The sequence below is a fragment of the Globicephala melas genome, chromosome 11 (genome assembly GCF_963455315.2).
Source record: "Globicephala melas chromosome 11, mGloMel1.2, whole genome shotgun sequence".
Lineage (NCBI taxonomy): Eukaryota > Metazoa > Chordata > Mammalia > Artiodactyla > Delphinidae > Globicephala > Globicephala melas.
This window is the reverse complement of record NC_083324.2, coordinates 76,718,322-76,736,923: the sequence shown is the minus strand read 5'-3', so window position 1 is coordinate 76,736,923 and position 18,602 is coordinate 76,718,322. Positions and strand designations below refer to the sequence as shown.

Here is an 18,602-nt window from a genome sequence, read left to right as displayed (position 1 = left end):
GGTCAATGTTTTGCCAATTAGGTATACCAAAGTTTGTAATATAAGGCATCATCATAGTTCAAGCGTATGCATACGTCGCATTGCTGAGCAGGAAAACTGACTTCAGCTCTATTTCTCCAATGATATAAGTAGAGGGGAATCCAAATGTTTTAGGACTTAATCAGGGAGGAAGGACATAAATGGAATTAACTGAAGTGCTAGAAGAACTAATCATGGCGGCACTTGCAAAAAAGAACCAAATGAAGCCATCTATTAGTGTCTAGATGCTTGGCCCTGGGCAAAACCTGCCTCTTTTCTCTTGTTTTACTCCTGTTCAGGGCTCCTCGTACCATTAGATAATTTGTTTTTCCTCTCTATTGCCGTGTTCTCTCAGTTGTGACTCCCCTTTTCATCTAGGCTGAATATAGAGAATTTAGTTCCACTTGGGTAAACATTAAGGTTAATAGCCAATATTTGAGTCCTGACCACATGCCAGGCCCTGTTCTAACTGCTTTATTCTGTACCCCCTCACAAAATCCTGTCAACAACTGTAAGAAGTAAGTATTATTATTTCCATTTTACAGGTGAAGAAACTGATATCCAGAAATGTTAAATAATCTGCCTGAGAAATTCCGTACTGCCTCTGTGCTTATCTATGTTCCACTCAGGCTGTGGGTGCGTTTTACACCTTCTCTGTGAGAAATCGCATTCTGTTGGCAGTTTTAGCTCAGCTTCTCTAACTTAACTTTGTTCTATGGGCAGACTTGTAGACCTGGAAGATCATTCCTCCTCACTTTCCTGTCTAAGACCAGGGTTCTAAAAGGCCAGATAGAAAGTAGATGTGTCTGTATAAATGTTTTACTTTTCCATGTTGAGAAGAGTGGTTGCCATAATGAAAAATTCTCAGGCTGGCATCCCTTCTTGACTGATGGCCTTCCTTACTTCTAAAATATGTACCTGGTCTTTAGTAAACTGCACTGTCACCTTTGCACTGGATTGAGACCTCCTTGCACAGAGTTCTTCACACTGCCTTCAACCTTGGGCACTGTGTGATTTGTGGGAAGTTATGTAGCCTTGTAAGACGACAACAGTCTGACGAAAACATCTGCAAGTTTCTTTCCAGCACTAAGCTTCAATTCACTGGTATAATGCTTAGGGCACACTTCTTAAAACCAACGACATGACAGAAGGTTATAGATGTTGAAAAAGCACTTATCTCAACAGATAAGTCTCAAACTGTGCAACAGTCAACATAAGAAAAGTAAGGACTTGGGCTTCCCTGGTGGCGCAGTGGTTGAGAGTCCGCCTGCCGATGCAGGGGACACGGGTTCGTGCCCCGGTCCGGGAAGATCCCACGTGCCGCGGAGCGGCTGGGCCCGTGAGCCATGGCCGCTGAGCCTGCGCGTCCGGAGCCTGTGCTCCGCAACGGTAGAGACCACAACAGTGAGAGGCCCGCATACCGCAAAAAAAAAAAAAAAAAAAAGTAAGGACTCGAAGTGTTATCATTCTGCATAAAAAAATTATGTAAATGTTGTTAATGTCCTTGATTTCACATTACCTGCACATCAAAATTATGCATGGAACACTACATAGGATGATGCTAAAAGCAAGGTATAGCCTCTGTTCTAGCAGTTTTCGGTAAGGTTTATGAATCTAAATAATTAATCTAATATTATATGAGAACAGCACAGAACAAAATGTGAAATCACAGAACGATTAAAAGAATTTCTGGGAACGTCATGTTTTTCTTTTAGCCCCAGCCATTCCAGAAAAATAGGTATATATCTCATTCACAGTGACATACAAAAAGGAGAAAAGGGATAACGTAGAGTCTACAGAAAAATAAGAGAAAAACAGAAAGAAGATTTTCAGTCCTAGACAGAAAATAAACTAAGGTCATCTATCTGTAAGGTAACACACTGTAGTCAAATCTCTAAAATCTTTGATAAGGTCATTTTTTTGCCCTTAGAGAATATTTTTTAGCCACAGATTTAATCTTTAAGTTATATTTGGCATTTGCATCTATTTTCATCAGATTAATATCAGAGAGCATTTCACAAGTAAATATTACCTGGGCTAAACAGCAGCCATGATGGTTTGAAGTAGGTTGTCAAAATATAGAAGTCCTTCTAAATTTAACTTCATCTAAAAGTTTGTCCTCAAGTAGACAAGCTAGAGAGACAATCAGCATTGTTCTAGGTGTATCATCTTCATGCCACGTTTAAAACATTTTGCTGAACAGTGGCAGACAATACAAATGTTGTATCAGATTTCTTAGTGTATTTGCATTTTCCAGCTCTCCTTCCTTCACCCTTTATAATCATATGTTCTATTATTTTATTTTTGAAAGGCTTATCTCTTCTCTATCCTCAAACCTACGATGGTCATTCCTGCTTGTGTACCTTTGTTTGTCCTCCCTTTTTTTTTTTTTTTCAGCCAATCTAAAAATCACTCAACCTTCAAAGTATCTTGGATGATACTGGAAAAAAAGGAGTTAGTTTCCTGTTCCCTTGATTAAGATATTGAAAAAGATGTGCTCCTGCCAAAGGATAGAAACTTGCCGAAGTGATGAGAAAACTTAAATAGAATTCTGAGGAGAAAGGAGTAACATTCCCCACCAAAAGTGTAAAACTAGAGCCCAGAGAAGACAATGGGAAGAAAATAAGTGAGGGCAAGATCTCATCATCAAAGTGGGAGCTATATGCAGCCATAGCACTTAGCGCATAAGTGATCATCGAAGTATCCTAGATTTTAACATAAGTGGCAAATAAGATGTTATATGTATCTCCAACAATCTGTGGCATGAGTTCTTACCATAAACTGGTAATCAAAAGTAAGAGTCTTGGACTTCCCTGGTGGTGCAAAGGTTAAGAATCCGCCTGCCAATGCAGGGGACACGGGTTTGATCCCTGGTCTGGGAAGATCCCACATGCCACGGAGCAACTAAGCCCGTGCACCACAACTACTGAGCCCGCGCACCCTAGAGCCCAAGTGCCACAACTACTGAGCCCACGTGCTACAACTACTGAAGCCCGTGTGTCTGGAGCCCATGATCCACAACAAAAGAAGCCACCGCAGTGAGAAGCCAGCACACCGCATCGAAGAGCAGCCCCCACTCGCCACAACTAGAGAAAAGCCCACGCGCAGCAACGAAGACCCAACACAGGCAAAAATAAAATATAAATAAATGAAATTAAATTTTAAAAGAAAGTTAGAGTCTAATCTTAAGAAAAGAAAAATACGAAGGGTTGTTAACAAAATAAAACCAAACCACCAGGCAACAGCAACAACTAAAACAAACAGGACTGAGGTAGAGCGCTCCTATTGTCAACCTACACTACCTGACATGTCTGCTGCCAGCATCTGGGCATTTATCATTTCCAGGAGGCAGCAGCCTTGAGGATGAAGAGGTGGGACTCCCGTGTATGGAATAATTGACTTAGCAAAGACTAAAGTTTCCTCGGTTTCATTCAGGAGACTCTGTTGCCCAGGCCTACAGGATTTAGTTTGAAATGAGGAAGAGGAACAATGCAGAGAGAGGCCTGGTGGAGAGAGTGCTACGTTAGCAAGTGAAAGATTCAATGGTAATTAAGAAACTTAGTTTTCTTTTCAAAGAGTTTAATCTTTAAAACTGGCAATGGTATTAATGGAACTGCAACTTTTTTTTTCAAGTATAGGAAACTCCTATTTCAGGATCAAGAAAACAGAGGCATGTGTTTCTGAGACACTTGAGTGGTTAGGTAACCTTTGAAAACTCATGGAAAATGGGGAGGAAGTAGTGAAATGGAACAGAGTAACGTGCCTTAAGAATTAAAGCAGGAGAAAAGAGACAGATTTTAGAAATTCTAGGTTATTAAATTACATTTAATTAGTCCTTAACGAATTTCTTAAAATGGGATATATTAAAAAATCAGGTATACCGACTTTAAATTTACATACGATAATATTAGCCCTTTTAGGTATATAGTTCGTTGAATTTTGACAAACCCATACAGTTGTGTAATGACCACCATTACCCAAAACATTTTCTCGTGATCCCTTTCGGTCAATGCACTTTCCCCACCCCCAGATCTTGGGAATCAGTGTTCTAATTTCTATCTCTATAGTTTTTACTTTTTCCCCCGAATGTCGTATAAATTGAATCATGAAGTCTATAGACTTTTATGACGGTCTGTTTTCACTTTGCCTAATAATTTTGAGATTCATCCATGTTTTGGTGTTTATCAATAGATTATTTCTTTTTATTGCTGGTAGGTATTCCATTGAATGGGATTATTGCAATTTGTTCATGTAATGGGTTATTACTAATTTAAGGGCTAATATTTAAGAAATAGAAGTGATCGCTGAAATGCTGCATGGCTTCAGTAATAATTGAGTTAACAAGGGCTAAAGGGTCCTCAGTTTCCAGTGGAGTGCTGCAAGACTTTCCCATTAATCCCACTCTCCTCCCCATCTTAATTGACAACGTGATTGACAGCGTCATGGATTTGTAACTTAATGGCTGGTATTAAAACAGAGAGAAAAATTCCTGCACTGGTTAGCAGAACCAAAGTGCTGAAATACCTTCACGTGGTAAAAAGCTTAGTTGGTGGGCTAAATCAATGATGTGAAATTTAGGAAAGATTAAGGAAAACATATCTGTTTGCAGTATGTTGAGAGAAGGAGAGAGTTGACTCAAGCAATTCTTAGGGAAAAGGCACACCAAATCAGTAAGTCTACACCATAAAGGGAGGATCAAAATGTGAGCTTCAGATCATAGCTAGTCAGGCTTAGAACTCCATTTACCTTGAACTATTCTCTCTCTGTCTAAGCAGATTCCAGCTCATTGATTTAATTTTCCTATTTCACCCTGAGGAGCAGGGTTCTGACAGACACCTGCTGAGAAAATCCAGACTGTTGAAGTTTACGCACCCGATGTTCTAGAAAATGTAACTTATATTTAACAGTCATCTTCTTAATTTTATTCGTGGTTTTAAAAACTCCTATTTTGCTAGACTTCCTAATTAACATTCTTCAGAGCATCTTTCTTCCACATAAACCATCTCTTCAAATTGCCTGTTTGCTGGATCCAGAGGTGAAGCTCTACTTTTGACTTTCCCCCTAAGTGTTAAAGTGTGTTCACATCTCAGCAGCTGGAGAGATACCACAGGGTAGAACCACCCTTTCTAGGGAGATGGTGTTTGTTTGAGTGTGCGTGCACATGTACATGTTGTTGACTTAACACTGTTTTTATTAACCTGGATACGTCCTATAGATATAGATTTTAACTTTTTAAAGGAAAATATACTGCAACAGTTCAAAATGTATTCTCTATCAGTGGGATTAAAAATGAAGAAATTGAGACAGAAATGAAACAGGAAATAGAGGATGGTAGAAAAGAGATTGCTATTTGAAAAAGAATAAATTATAATCCTTTCTCCTTTTTCCCTGTGTAATTTTGCTAATAAGGTGTTATTAACAACCCATCTTTAACTCCAGCAGTATTTATTTATTTATTTATTTTTTGCGGTACGCAGGCCTCTCACTGTTGTGGCCTCTCCCATTGCGGAGCACAGGCTCTGGACACGCAGGACCAGCGGCCATGACTCACGGGCCCAGCTGCTCCGCAGCATGTGGGATCTTCCCGGACCGGGGCATGAACCCGTATCCCCTGCATCGGCAGGCGGACTCTCAACCACTGCGCCACCAGGGAAGCCCCTCCAACAGTATTTATACTTACAAACTATTTGACATTAATGATGAGGAATTATAATAGAAATTTCACAAACTCCCTGTGACCTCTGGCTAAATGAATTTCTTTTGCTTGTGGACAAGGCCTTACGTATTTATCTTTAGACTCTCCAAAGCTTCAGTGCTTACTTGGAATATAGGTTAATATAGGATTCTGAATGAACATATACCAGAGGAAAAAGAGCTGCTTAACTTTCCTTAATCTAAGTAAATATGGTTTACATTTCACCAGCTCTCTTGTCCGCTAGAGACGTGGTACAAAGCTGTTTCCATATTGCTCTAATTGTCCTTTGGAAATGTTTTATCATTACTTTAATTGATTTGTCTAAACGAATTCAAATTAAACCACTCAGGCAATTTTCTAAAACATAGCCTAAAGCAAATTCCTATGGAATCTTCCCCTGAATTCTTCCTATCTTGGCAAGAGTTGGGCCTGGCACATGAAAAGATGCTCAACATTGCTAATTATTAGAGCAATTCAAATCAAAACAACAATGAGACATCACCCCACACCTGTCAGAATGGCTATCATCAAAAAGTCTGCAAATAACAAATGCTGGTGATGATGTGGAGAAAAGGAAACCCTTATACACTATTGATGGGAATGTAAATTGGTGGAAAACCATATGGAGGTTTCTCAAAAAACTAAAAATAGAGCTATCAGTATGATCCAGCAATTCCACTCCTGGGTATATATCCAGAAAAAAAAAAAATGAGAGCACTGGTGCAAAAAGATACATGTACCCCAATGTTCATAGCATCATTATTTATAATTGCCAACATATGGAAGCAACCCAACTGTCCATCAACAGACAAATGGACCAAGAAGATGTGGTATGTATTAGCCACACATACAAAATTAAAACCTCCCATTTGCAGCAATGTGGATGAACCTAGAGAATATCATGCTTAGTGAAATAAATTAGACAGAGAAAGACAAATACTGTATGAAATCACTTATATGTGGAATCTAAAAAATAATACAAACGGATGACTATAGCAAAACAGAAACAGACTCACAGATACAGAAAACAAACTAGTGGTTACCAGAGGGTACAGGGAAGGGGGGAGGGGCAAGTTAGGGTTATAGGATTAAGAGATAAAACTACTTTGTATAAAATAGATAAGCAACAAGGATATACTGTAGAGCACAGGGAATTACAGTCATTATCTTATAATAACATTTAATAAAGTATAATCTGTAAAAATACTGAATCACTGTGCTATACACGTGAAACTAATATAATATTGTTAGTCAACTGTACTTGAATTTAAAAAGAAGAGTTGGGCCTGGGCTCAAACACATCCTTTCCACCTACTAAGGGAACACTGATTTAACAGGATTTAAAGGAAATCAGGATTTCCTGATTTAAAGGAAAATAAAAGTCTCATTCCTATTTGCCACTGAGGACTGCCTCACTCAGTTGTGTCTGACAACTAAGGACGGATTCTTCTAGCTTTCTTTTGGGATACAAAAAGCTGGAAGTAGTAGATACTATTATACTACAAGCTAGAAGACTGAAAATCAAGAGAAAATACTCTACCATCATCATTTAGATAATTAAAGCAAAAGCTGATTTTTCTTTGTCAAATTTCAACTTTCTATCTGGAGAAGTTTTTGGTGTGTGTAAAGGTTGAAATAGTTTGGGCTATTGTTCCTATTATTTTGTTATGTTGCATCATTCCAGTGGGTGTTTGGTCTCACGTACCTTTGATTTTCCGAATAGCATAGAGATGCCACTGTTATCAACCTCAGTTCTGCTTTCCGGCCTCTGGGAGGCATGCAGGCAGCAAGATTTAAAGGGAAGACAAGCCTCCTTTTCCTTCTCTCCTGGATTATTCAGAGACTGCAGGTTTAGGTCCAACTGTAGCCTGAGGCTCAGTCTGTACTCCTCACTACTCTTTTAGGTGGCAGATGGAAAAATGCCTTCTTCCACTCATGAGAACAGCCATGAGGGCAGGAGGCTGGGAGACAGACCCTGGAGAACACCAGCAAAGGATTGTGGGGCTTCTCTGCAAAACCTTAGTTCTTTTCAGAACCATGAGGGGAAGATGCTTCATCTCTCTGAAGTGGCACAACTCCTGAATATAGGTCATGGGAAGAGACCTCCGCCTGAGGAAAGCAGCTGGGTCTTAAGCACCCAGAACTTGATGGCATCTATCCTTTCTAGCCAAACTGGTTGAGGAAGCAGAGAAAAAGGAAACTGACCGATTGTGCTTATTTCCTACATAAATTATATTATCCCCTAGCCCCCAGGGCTTTTAAAATGGAGTTTAATTGAGGTGCATAATTAAGGTATATGGTTCTCTGGTAGTGAGTAGCAACCCACTTGTTAGCAAGGCCTTGTCAGCACCCACAAATGTTCTATGGTTTCTTTAGCTGGTGGTTCTCAACCCTAGATACATGCAAGAATCACCCAGGGAGTTTATTTAAAAAAATGCCAACGTGCGGGTCCCACCCCGGAGATCCTGATTTAATTGGTTTGGGATGGGTCCAAAACATCAGTATTTTAGAAACAGTACTGAATAGTTTAAATGTAGCTAGGGAGTTAGGCATGTTCCCTTAGAGCCAAGAAATGACACCTAAATACCGGGTTGGCTAACCTCCCTGGGTAAAAGAGGAAGCTGAACTTTTCCAGCATTTCCCCCAAGAACTTCTGCAGAGCCTTAGTTCCATGGAATGTTAATAGGTATTCTGAGAAAAAAAACAGTTTCTGTGATCAAGTTTTGGAGACAGGAAGCTAAGCATTCCTTCCACTCAAAAACAGTTTTGGGAGCTTATAATATGCCAACTGCGTTGGCGTACCTCTAGAGGAGTATGGTAGTCAGGGTTTCTTGAGCCCAAAAAAACACTTGACCATGACACACTTTCAAGGAGCAGCTCATGGGACTGTGAAACTCACTTTGGAGAAGTGCATTTATGACTGTCCTGAACCTCTGCCAGGTTGGGAGACGTGATTGCCTATCCATCACTCTAAGGTCACGTTTCTCCTGTTTTTCTCAGCCACTTACTCTGAGGTCCCAAAGGGATTGAGTCCTTGTGATTCCATTTTACTTCACTCCATCTCATTAGCAAAGGAAGCTAAGGGTATAATCATTGCACACACATTAGGAGAGACCAAAGTCAATCACATCCAAGTCAATTTTTTGAAGGTAAAGACATTTTTTTTGATATCTCCACCCTATTTTTTACATATGGAAATAGAGCTTTGGGGGATAAATTAACCATGTCCTTATATTTCTCCCTATCAGACAATTCGTATTTTCTTTGTAGAATAGGGGAAGGAAAATGCTAAGCTGAGGACTCGTGCTCTCTTAGATGAATTTAGTCAACTGTTGACTTCTGGGGAAATTTTTTTTATTGAAGTAACCTTGGTTTATAACATTATGTAAGTTTCATGTGCACATTATATTTCTACTTCTGTATATACAACAGTGTGCTCACCACCAAATATATAGTTTCCATCAGCTGTTGACTTTTTTAAATGAACAAGTTGCTAAAACACATAGAGAGGAAGTGAGATCACATGGAAACACAGCATAAATGATTGACTGAGCAGTAAATGGAGAATGGAATAAAGAAGCTTAGAAGGAGCCTTCAAGATCATCCAGCTTAACTGTTGTCAATTTACAGATGAACCTGCAGAGGCCAGACTGGTAAATGTCTTCTCTAAATCCACACTTCCAGCCGGAAACCAAGAGGAGACTGAGCTAGACGCCCTGACATCCATTCTGAGTATTTCCCATGATTTCGTGCTGTCTCTCCCCCAACCCACAGATCAACAAAGATAGAAATTATTTAAATACAAATTTACCAAATTATTCACATGTAATTGTTAGGGGACAATGTTTGCAAATTTTTGTTAGAAACAGTTGCTTCTGGTTTCTCTTGTTTGAATTACCAGTCTCCTATGTGCTGAAGCTAAAAATCCATTAAAATGTCATCAAATCACCTGCAATAGATGTTTTTATGTTCGTATCGCCTGCAGCATTTGGTTTGGGGCCATGCACTTTGTGAAGGACAATAAATACTGGCAACTGATTTACACTTTAATTTCTTGCTTAACGTTACGTAAAGGTAAGTAATTTAATGTAGATTCATGCAAGAAGGGCATCATGGTTCCACTTACCTGCTAAGGAAGTGAAAACTGTTGCCTGTTTTTATAGTCTACATTTTTTTCTATTGAAAGTTTTACTTCAAGGGAAAGAGGTTTTTTTCTCTTATGTAAATACAGGCTGTCCTTTTTTATTTAAGTAGTGAATAAGACCACTTACAGGTATGTTTTTCTTTGAAGTGGAGAATGTAAGTGCACTTTTGGAGTCTAGGTTAAAGTTTTAAAGTTTAATTTCAGCCTTACATAAAGGAGCTTCAGTGTGGAAAACATAGGATTTTTTTTCCTTCACAATTCAGGCCTATTATTTCCAACATTCTTAAATAAAATGGTCTTCGAAGTCCCCTTGAACTGGCAGAACATCCTGAAGAGGTCAATAATTCTGTTTCTTAAATCTAAGCCTAGGTATGTAATTTATTTTACGATGTTTTCTTTTGGGATTAGAGATTTAATTGAAATTTCTTTATTTCTCTTCTGACACTAAAAATGCTTTCACAAGATTAATAAAATCCTCCACTCCTGGTTACCTTCCCCACCATTTTCCCATCCCAAGAAAATGAAAAAATAAAAACAAAAACCAAAAACTATACACATCTTAGGCTCCTTGGAGAAGACGTGTCCACATCTAAATAGAGACACACATCCTATCTTCAGTGTGTTGTCAAGCACATAGCACTCAGAAGATTCTAGTTGAGTTGACTGGAATGCATGTCATACGTAGAACACAAAGAGAAGGGGGATGAGCAGCCCAGGAAGAGAAAATTCAGAGAGACATGAGCGCTGCCTCTAGAAACTGGGAGGGAAACAGGATTAAACTGACTCTATAGGGCCCCCAAGGAGTGGGAATGTTAGGGAGACAGATCTTGGCCCAACGGAGGGAAGGCATTGCTAATAGAGTTGTCAGAGATAGAAGGGATGCCAAGGCACGAAAAGAGCAGGCTATCACTGGAAGTTATCGAGCCCGGGATGGGTGACAACTTGACAGGGATGTTGGAGGGAAGATTCAAATGTTGGAGGAGAGTGGGGAACTTAAGGGGCCTTCCAACACTGAGAATCAATGAGGAGAATTTAATCACCAGCAAACACAGACATCGGGGACAGCCTATGCATTTCTTATTTCCAAAGCGTTATGGGAGTTGTAGGAGGGTCTATTTCTAAGAAGATGTGATGTCAGTATACTTTGTGACTCAAATAGAAGAATTTAAGCACATTGAACATTTCACTTCCCCAGCCCATGGTCCAATGAAAACACCAAGGCCCTGGGAATGAACCAGAGGAGAATATATCCAAGACAAAACAGAGTTAGTATCGTATTCTACATTTAGTAACATATAGGTATTGGGCACATACTGTGTGCTAAGTACTGTGGATAGACAGAGGAAATCCTACAAGGACCTACTGTATAACACAGGGAACTATACTCAATATTTTGCAATAACCTATAAGGGAAAAGAATCTGAAAAAAAAAAGATACATATGTATGTAAAACTGAATCACTGTGCTGTACACCTGAAACTGACACGGTATTGTAAATCAACTATATTTCAATAAAAAAATATTTACAGTAAAAAAAAAAGGGGGGGAATCCTTTCCCAATTATCCCAGGTAATTACCTGCACTCTACTTAACACTCTTATAATCTCTCTATGTTATATTTTAAGTCTTTGTATGTAACTGTCTTCCACTTCAGAAGTACTTAAAGATGGGACAATCCTTTGGCCATCTTTGTACCACCTGCCCTTCGCACAGTAAAATACAAGAAACAGTAAAATATCATGCTCCCAAGGCGGGTGTTGAGAAAGAAAACAACCTCATTTTCCCAACAGGTTGTTTTCTCTGAACTGAGCATTAAAAATAGTCTAGCTTCCTCCCCTTACTTACGTTGTTCAACGTGCTTTTGCTTGACTTTAGATTCAAGGATATTAGGAGAACATAAGACACAAAGAAGGGCAAAGTTATTAAGATTTCTTGAGATCTCAAAGAAGGGAATTCCTAACATTTCAGAAAATTAGGGCTCTGGTTTCCTCTGAGCTGAGTCTGTTCTGTCCGTGAAGTCCCACGCCACCTTGGTCTAATTGTCATCACCATTCCGGGGAACTGTGTCTGTGGGGACTTCCGCAGATTTCAATCAATCGTCTTCCCCTTTCCAGTAGATGCTGTGGTGTCTGCTCTGGTCTCTAAAGCAATATACACTTTGGATGGTACTCAGTAAAGTATAAATAATGGATAAACCTGCCTCCTGTCATTTTGATAGAAACAAGCAGCTTTCCAGGCTGTGAGTCGATCACGAGAAGGGTCACTACTCTCCCCACAGTTTCCCAGAGCACCCTGATATGTCAGTTACCACAGAAAACTGGAAGTAGTTATCTGGGCTTTACAAGGCCAGATCATTCCCTAGCTCTACCTAGACATATTCAATCTGCTGAAAGTAAGCCATGGTTCTCCAGGTACCAAATCAGCCACCCTGGAAGATGTAATTCAAGTGGTTTGCACTGGGAAGGAGATTCTGACGAAATAAAATAGTAGCACAAGTTGATGCTACTAATCAGAGTCGTCTCTATGCTCATCCAGTCACACTCTCTCCTTACTTCTTTCCCAGACAGCACTCAGCAAAAACAGTGGAAAATCAGACTCTGCTAATGGACTGTTTTCAACATCAGATGTGATATGTTTCCTTTCTAACACATTTTTCTCTTGAGCTGATGCTTCTATCAAATTAAAGTTACCACCGTCAGTAGGAAATTATGAAAGAGACACCTTCCATGCTAACACATTGTTACCCAGCTTATTAGCAGGATAATAGATGTAGAATCTCTTTAATTCATTAGAGTATAAGACAGAACTTTACGTAATTCTCAATGTCACTTTGAAAATGAATTAGAGGTTTCCCTGGTGGCGCAGTGGTTGAGAGTCCACCTGCCGATGCAGGGGACACGGGTTCGTGCCCTGGTCCGGGAAGATCCCACATGCCGCGGAGCAGCTAGGCCCGTGAGCCATGGCCGCTGAGCCTGCGCGTCCGGAGCCTGTGCTCCGCAATGGGAGAGGCCACAACACTGAGAGGCCCGCGTACCACAAAAAAAAAAAAAAAAAAAAGAATTAGAAATGTTTTTCTTCCAAGGGAAAAGAAGCTAATAGTCTTGGAATATCCTAGGACTGTGAGCTGTCTAGACTTAAAGCTGTCTAATTATCAGAATCAACTTCAGATTTTGCAAATTATACAGATGCCTGAGTCCAATCCTAGACTTGACCTATTGAATTAGATCTTTAAAAGTGTACTTCAGGCCTCAAGATTTTTGTTTTTGGCAACGCCATGCAGCTTGCAGGATCTTAGTCCCCCAACCAGGGATCGAACCCGTGTCCTCGGCAGTGAAATCACAGAATCCTAGCCACTGGACAGCCAGGGAATTCCCTTTTGTCTTCTTTTTTTGGCTTTTTTTTTGGCCTCAAGACTTTTAAAAAGCTCTAAGGGAAATTCCACTATGAACCCAGGTTTAAGAGCTACACTTCTAAAGTGTGAGGTATTTTTCCAAGGTCAGGCAACAAGCTGATTTTACAGTCCTATTAAGATATTTTATTGAGGCTACTTTTAATAAATACACAGTAAAAACCAAAAGAAACACACACTTAAATTCGGTTTACATCAGGAGACTTAAACTTGGATTTTAATTGGAAATGTCAACCATGTTTAAAACTTTTGTTTAAAAGAATATTAAGACAGGCAAAAAAAATAAAGTTGGACACATCTTACACCATATACAAAAATTAACTCAAAATGGATCAAAGATCTAAACATAAGACCTAAAACTCTAAAACTCTTAGAAGAAAACACAGTTGGGGGAGAGCTTCATGACACTAGATATGGCAAGGATTTCCTGGATATAACATCAAAAACACAGGCAACAAAAATAAAAATAGGCAAATTGAACTATATCAAAAACCTCTATGCATCAAAGAACACAACAGAATAAAAAGTCAACCTACAGAGTGGGAGAAAATATTTACAAATTGTATATCTAATATGGGGTTAATATCCAGAATATATAAAGAACTCCCACAACTCAACAACAAAAAGCAAATAACCAGATTTACAAATGGGCAAAGGATGTGAATAAAGAGCTCTTCTAAGATGCCATAGAAATGGCCAACAAGCATATTAAAAGATGCTTAACATCATATTTATTAAGGAAATGCAAATCAAAACTTCAATGAGATATCACCTCACACTCATTAGGATAGCTACTATCTGCCCCGCAAATAAAATCACAACAGTAAATAACAAGAGGTAGAGGTATTAGAACCCTGTGCCCTGTTGGTGGGAATGTAAAATGGTGCAGGCACATTGGAAAACAATATGACATTTTCTCAAAAATTAAAAATAGAATGACCATAGACATAGTGATGCTACTTATGGACATATATCCAAAAAAAATTGAAAGCAGGATCTTCAAAAGATATTTGCACACCCATGTTCAGAGCAGCACTATTCACAATAGCCAAGAGGTAGAAGCAACCCAAGTCTCCACTAATGGATGACTGGATAAGCGAAATGTGGTATACATGTACAATAGAATATTATTCAGTCTTAGAGGAAAGGAAATTTAGCATGTACTACAACATAGATGAACCTTGAAAACATTATGCTAAGTGAAATAAGTCAATCACAAAAAGACAAATACTGTATGAGTTTACTTATTTGAAGTATTTAGTCAAATTCATAGGGACAGAAAGTAGAATGGTGGTTGCCAAGGGCTGGGGGGAAGGGGAAATTCGTTGTTTAATGGCTATAGAGTTTCAGATTTGCAAAATGAAAAAAATCCTGGTGACTGGTTGCCCAACCATGTGAATATACTTAACATTACTGAACTGTACACTTAGAAGTGATTAAGATGGTAAATGCTGTTGTGTTTTTTTAACCACAATTTTAAAAAAAGATATAATTAAGGAAATTTGCTGTAAAGTGAATTTTGGTTAAGTGATTTTTAACGTCATACTACCCGCCATTGTGAAATCCAGAAGATTTCATCTAAATAAATAATCAGAATGTAGTTAAAGCAAAATATATGAAAAAATCTGACAAACTTTACAAAAGCATAATAAATGGGAGTCATAACTTTCTGATTGCTAACTACTCAACATATCAATAATAATACCAAAGTTTTATAGGTGATACATTTATAAGTAGATATACCATGTAATGTTAAATGTGTTAAGATATGGCTGTACATTTCAAATTGTTGTGACTGAGAATCTGCAGGCATATATCTTCTCGAGAGCTTTATACCCAAAATGTAATCTCTCTTTTTTACGGAGAATGAGGAGGAACAATTTACCATATATTTAGCTTTTCTCTAGGAAACATCAGACTAGCTTCTCTGGGTAATCCTAGACTAGCTTGTTACTATATTTTGCATGGGGAGGAACCAAAGGGCATATAAAGCACATGTAGGAAACATTCAGCTCAAGTTTAGAAATGAAAGTTTTCTCTAAAGAGTTCTGTGGCATTAAGTTGGCAGATGACTCAGGTATCAACAAATTAGCAGATTGTGCGTACGCTAAACAGACAAATCGTTTGCCTATTTATTTTACACTGTAGCTGATATCCAATTTACCCATTGATGCCGTAGTCTGTTTTGAGCCTTGAAAAAGGACAGCTCACTGTCCAATAAAGGCTATGACCTCTGTGATTGGAAATGACCTAGCAGATATGACAGAGAGCCCCAGTTCTCTGTATTCCAACAGTAAGTTCCTTCTTGGAGTAAATCTGTAACTCAACAAACCTCCTTAAATCCAGAATTGAACTTGTATAAAAATTATTAAGCTGTGAATTGAACTTCTGTAAAAACTATTAATCTCTTAAGTATGTATACAAATAAAAATGTGGAAAAAATTTGTACAGATATGATAGTAGAGCAGTTTGTACTTTTTAAACTTGGATCCGTGGTGCAGTAAACAGTATATCATTTATTGAATGCTTACTCTGTATTCATTTTCTCATTTTAGCTCACTACCACCATGTAATGGAGCAGTTCTTATTCCATTAAAAGCTAGGGAAAGAAAAGCTTGAGAAGAGTACATACATTACCCCAAATAACCCAGCTCAGATGTATTAAGGGTCTGGATTTGAAGACCATTCTCTTGACTCCAAAGCCTTTTGCAGTCAAAAGAGAAAGCACTACGCTTTCTCCCAGTTTTAGTACACTCACCTTCACTAACCCAATTGAATGGTAGAAGAAAAGTCCTGGGAACTTATCCTACATTTGGTGCATTTTTAGAAGACAAATCCTTTAATCTTCAGAGAGGTGTCTATTACACCTTGAGGAGTATTGTGACATGATGAAAAATTAAGTATTTTATTTAAAAGTCTCTGATGTTGCAGATAAAATTCCAACTTACTTAAATATCCATTATTTTGTATAACAGAATATCTTCCTCAAAAGCATTATAATCATTGAGAGGTATTGAAAGCATTTTGAAATTTAATTATGTTGGTCTTTCCTTAGCATTGATTTTTTAAACTAAATGATAATAATAAAAAGAGGATAAATAAAAATTTTTATTGATGAGAAATGTCATGTAGGCATTAGAATTCTAGAGTTTAACATTTGGAAGGCACCTGAAAAATTATCATGTTCGTTTCCACATTGCAACCAGGGCATAAATTAACCAAGAAAAATAGTCTATTCTCTTCCAAAGAATTTCAGAAAATGAAATTTAAGATATACTTTCAATAATACATCCTGGGTTCTTTAAAATATGCTTGTGTGGTCTAACTTAAGAACCATGCGCAGTTTCTAACTGCAGAGAAATCATTAGCGTACTCCTGGAAAATCAGTCTAGGATGTCCCATTAGTTTCTATCACATCGTCTGCCTGTTCAACGATTCACCTAATCAAGGTAAAGAACTGTTTAAAGGATTTCAGGATCCTGATCTAAAAGTGCTATTGTTTGAAATAATAGAGCTCACAGTCACAGGTTCTTTGAAATCACACAAAGTTATAAATTTTCTGATCCAAAGTGTTTCATGCTTTAGCTACTTTTACAATTTGATCTTAGGTGCTTGGAATTTCAAAAATTTCAGGCAGTCACCATATATATATATATATATGTTTTATCTCTAAATGGAACTGTGATAGGACTACACACATGTCTGGGTTAATAAAGATGGTTTTAACAATTTAAAAGAGAGTCTGAACAAATTGAAAAACGATTCTTACCTGAAATGTGTTAAGTGTCTCTGGATGTCAAGGTCTAGAATTGGAGTGGGTCTGGAGGATCCCAGCGGTGATCTATCTTGGCTCAAGAGGTCTTGAAATTCTTTACAAATTTGTCTAAAATAAAAGATTCAAAATTAAAGTTGAACTCTTGAGACGGGGCTTTAATTTCATCCCATGATATTTTTCCAAAGGCTTGTTTTCTCTTTTAAAAGAGGACTAGATAAATATCATAAAGCAACCTCTGAAGTTCCATCTACAACATACAGATGAGGTTACAATGAGTTACAATAGCAACTATGCTCTCAAGTTGATCATGCTCTCAAGATGATCATGAAAACTTTCAAGTGAGTAACAGTCCAGGAACATTGACAAAACCAGTGTTCATTTTTAAGGTGAATATTCATAGATTAACCTCAGTATAAGGGAAAAATCTATAAAACAGGATCACAATTAATAATTCCTTTAAAAAAATTAAAATGTGATTCTGGGGGTGGGGTGTCATGTCTGTAAACAAGTTTAAATCAAGCTATAGGCTTATTTCAGAGCCATGATTCAAGTAGACTTTGGGAAATCCCTTTCCCCAATATTTCATTATAATTCAGACTCTTCTGGACTAAATTTGTGTTTTTAATATTTGAAGTAGACAATCACCCAAATTTAGTCTACTAGCCTCATTTTGTCTCAGAAAAATGATTACATTGTGCTCCACGTAAGATAGTTTCTTGCAAAAAAGTATCAGCAAGGGCATTTTTCTGCTGCTTTTCTTAATTTAAATGATTATGATTTCTGATCATTGGTTTCATATTACCATGATTGTTTGATAACAGTAAAGCCCTTGTGATACATAGTCCAAAAGATATAATTCTGAAGAAGCAAACATATGAAGGAACCGTGTGTGTGTGTTTTTTTTTAACAACAAAACACTAGATTAATGCAGAAGCTGAAGAGTGAAGTAAAAGACTGCCGAGGAATTGCTCAAAAGAATCCATCAGCTAAGTGAAACCACTCCACATTCAAGGCATACTATGATAGTGAAGGTTTTTTGTCTGGATTTACAACGGGCAGTCACAAAATGTAATAATGTAGCCCTGACTATAATTACCTATGGAGCCAAAATCAAGTACAGAAGGGTCAAATTATTCCAAGTGAAAGCCACTGCGTGGGCCCAGCCACAAAGTCCTCTCCAAAGCATTTGTGTCATTAAGCAAAAAACTACTACAAAGTGACAAAATGTCTTGAAGCCCAAATAACGTACCATTGAGTTAAAATCAGAGGAGGCTTGTTTATTATAAGGTACCCCATATTTATCGAATTCTTCTGGAGATCATGTGAGACTTTTTTTTTTTTTTACAAGCAATGAGTCTCAGTTTTAATGCCAGTGTTCAAATATCATCATTTCACAGAATTTGCCTTACTCATTTTGAACAGAAGTGAAAGTAAAAGAGGGTCATAGGGAAAGGAAAAGCCAAACAACAAACAGATAAGTCTTTACCTGCTCTAAATCAAACAGGATCCTCCACACCACCTGTTAATGTTTGGTTGCGTCTCAGATGTAGCATCTAAACGC

General features: G+C 38.1%; 1 protein-coding gene across 1 annotated transcript in view; it reads right to left on the bottom strand.

The window, feature by feature from the left end:
• The window catches only part of TFAP2D (transcription factor AP-2 delta), a 55,206-nt gene that overhangs the window by 2,355 nt on the left and 34,249 nt on the right, over positions 1-18,602 (bottom strand). Inside the window, exon 7 of the mRNA XM_030871100.2 lies at positions 17,036-17,149. Coding sequence (XP_030726960.1) covers positions 17,036-17,149 — 114 coding nt within the window. The remainder of the gene's footprint in view (positions 1-17,035; positions 17,150-18,602) is intronic.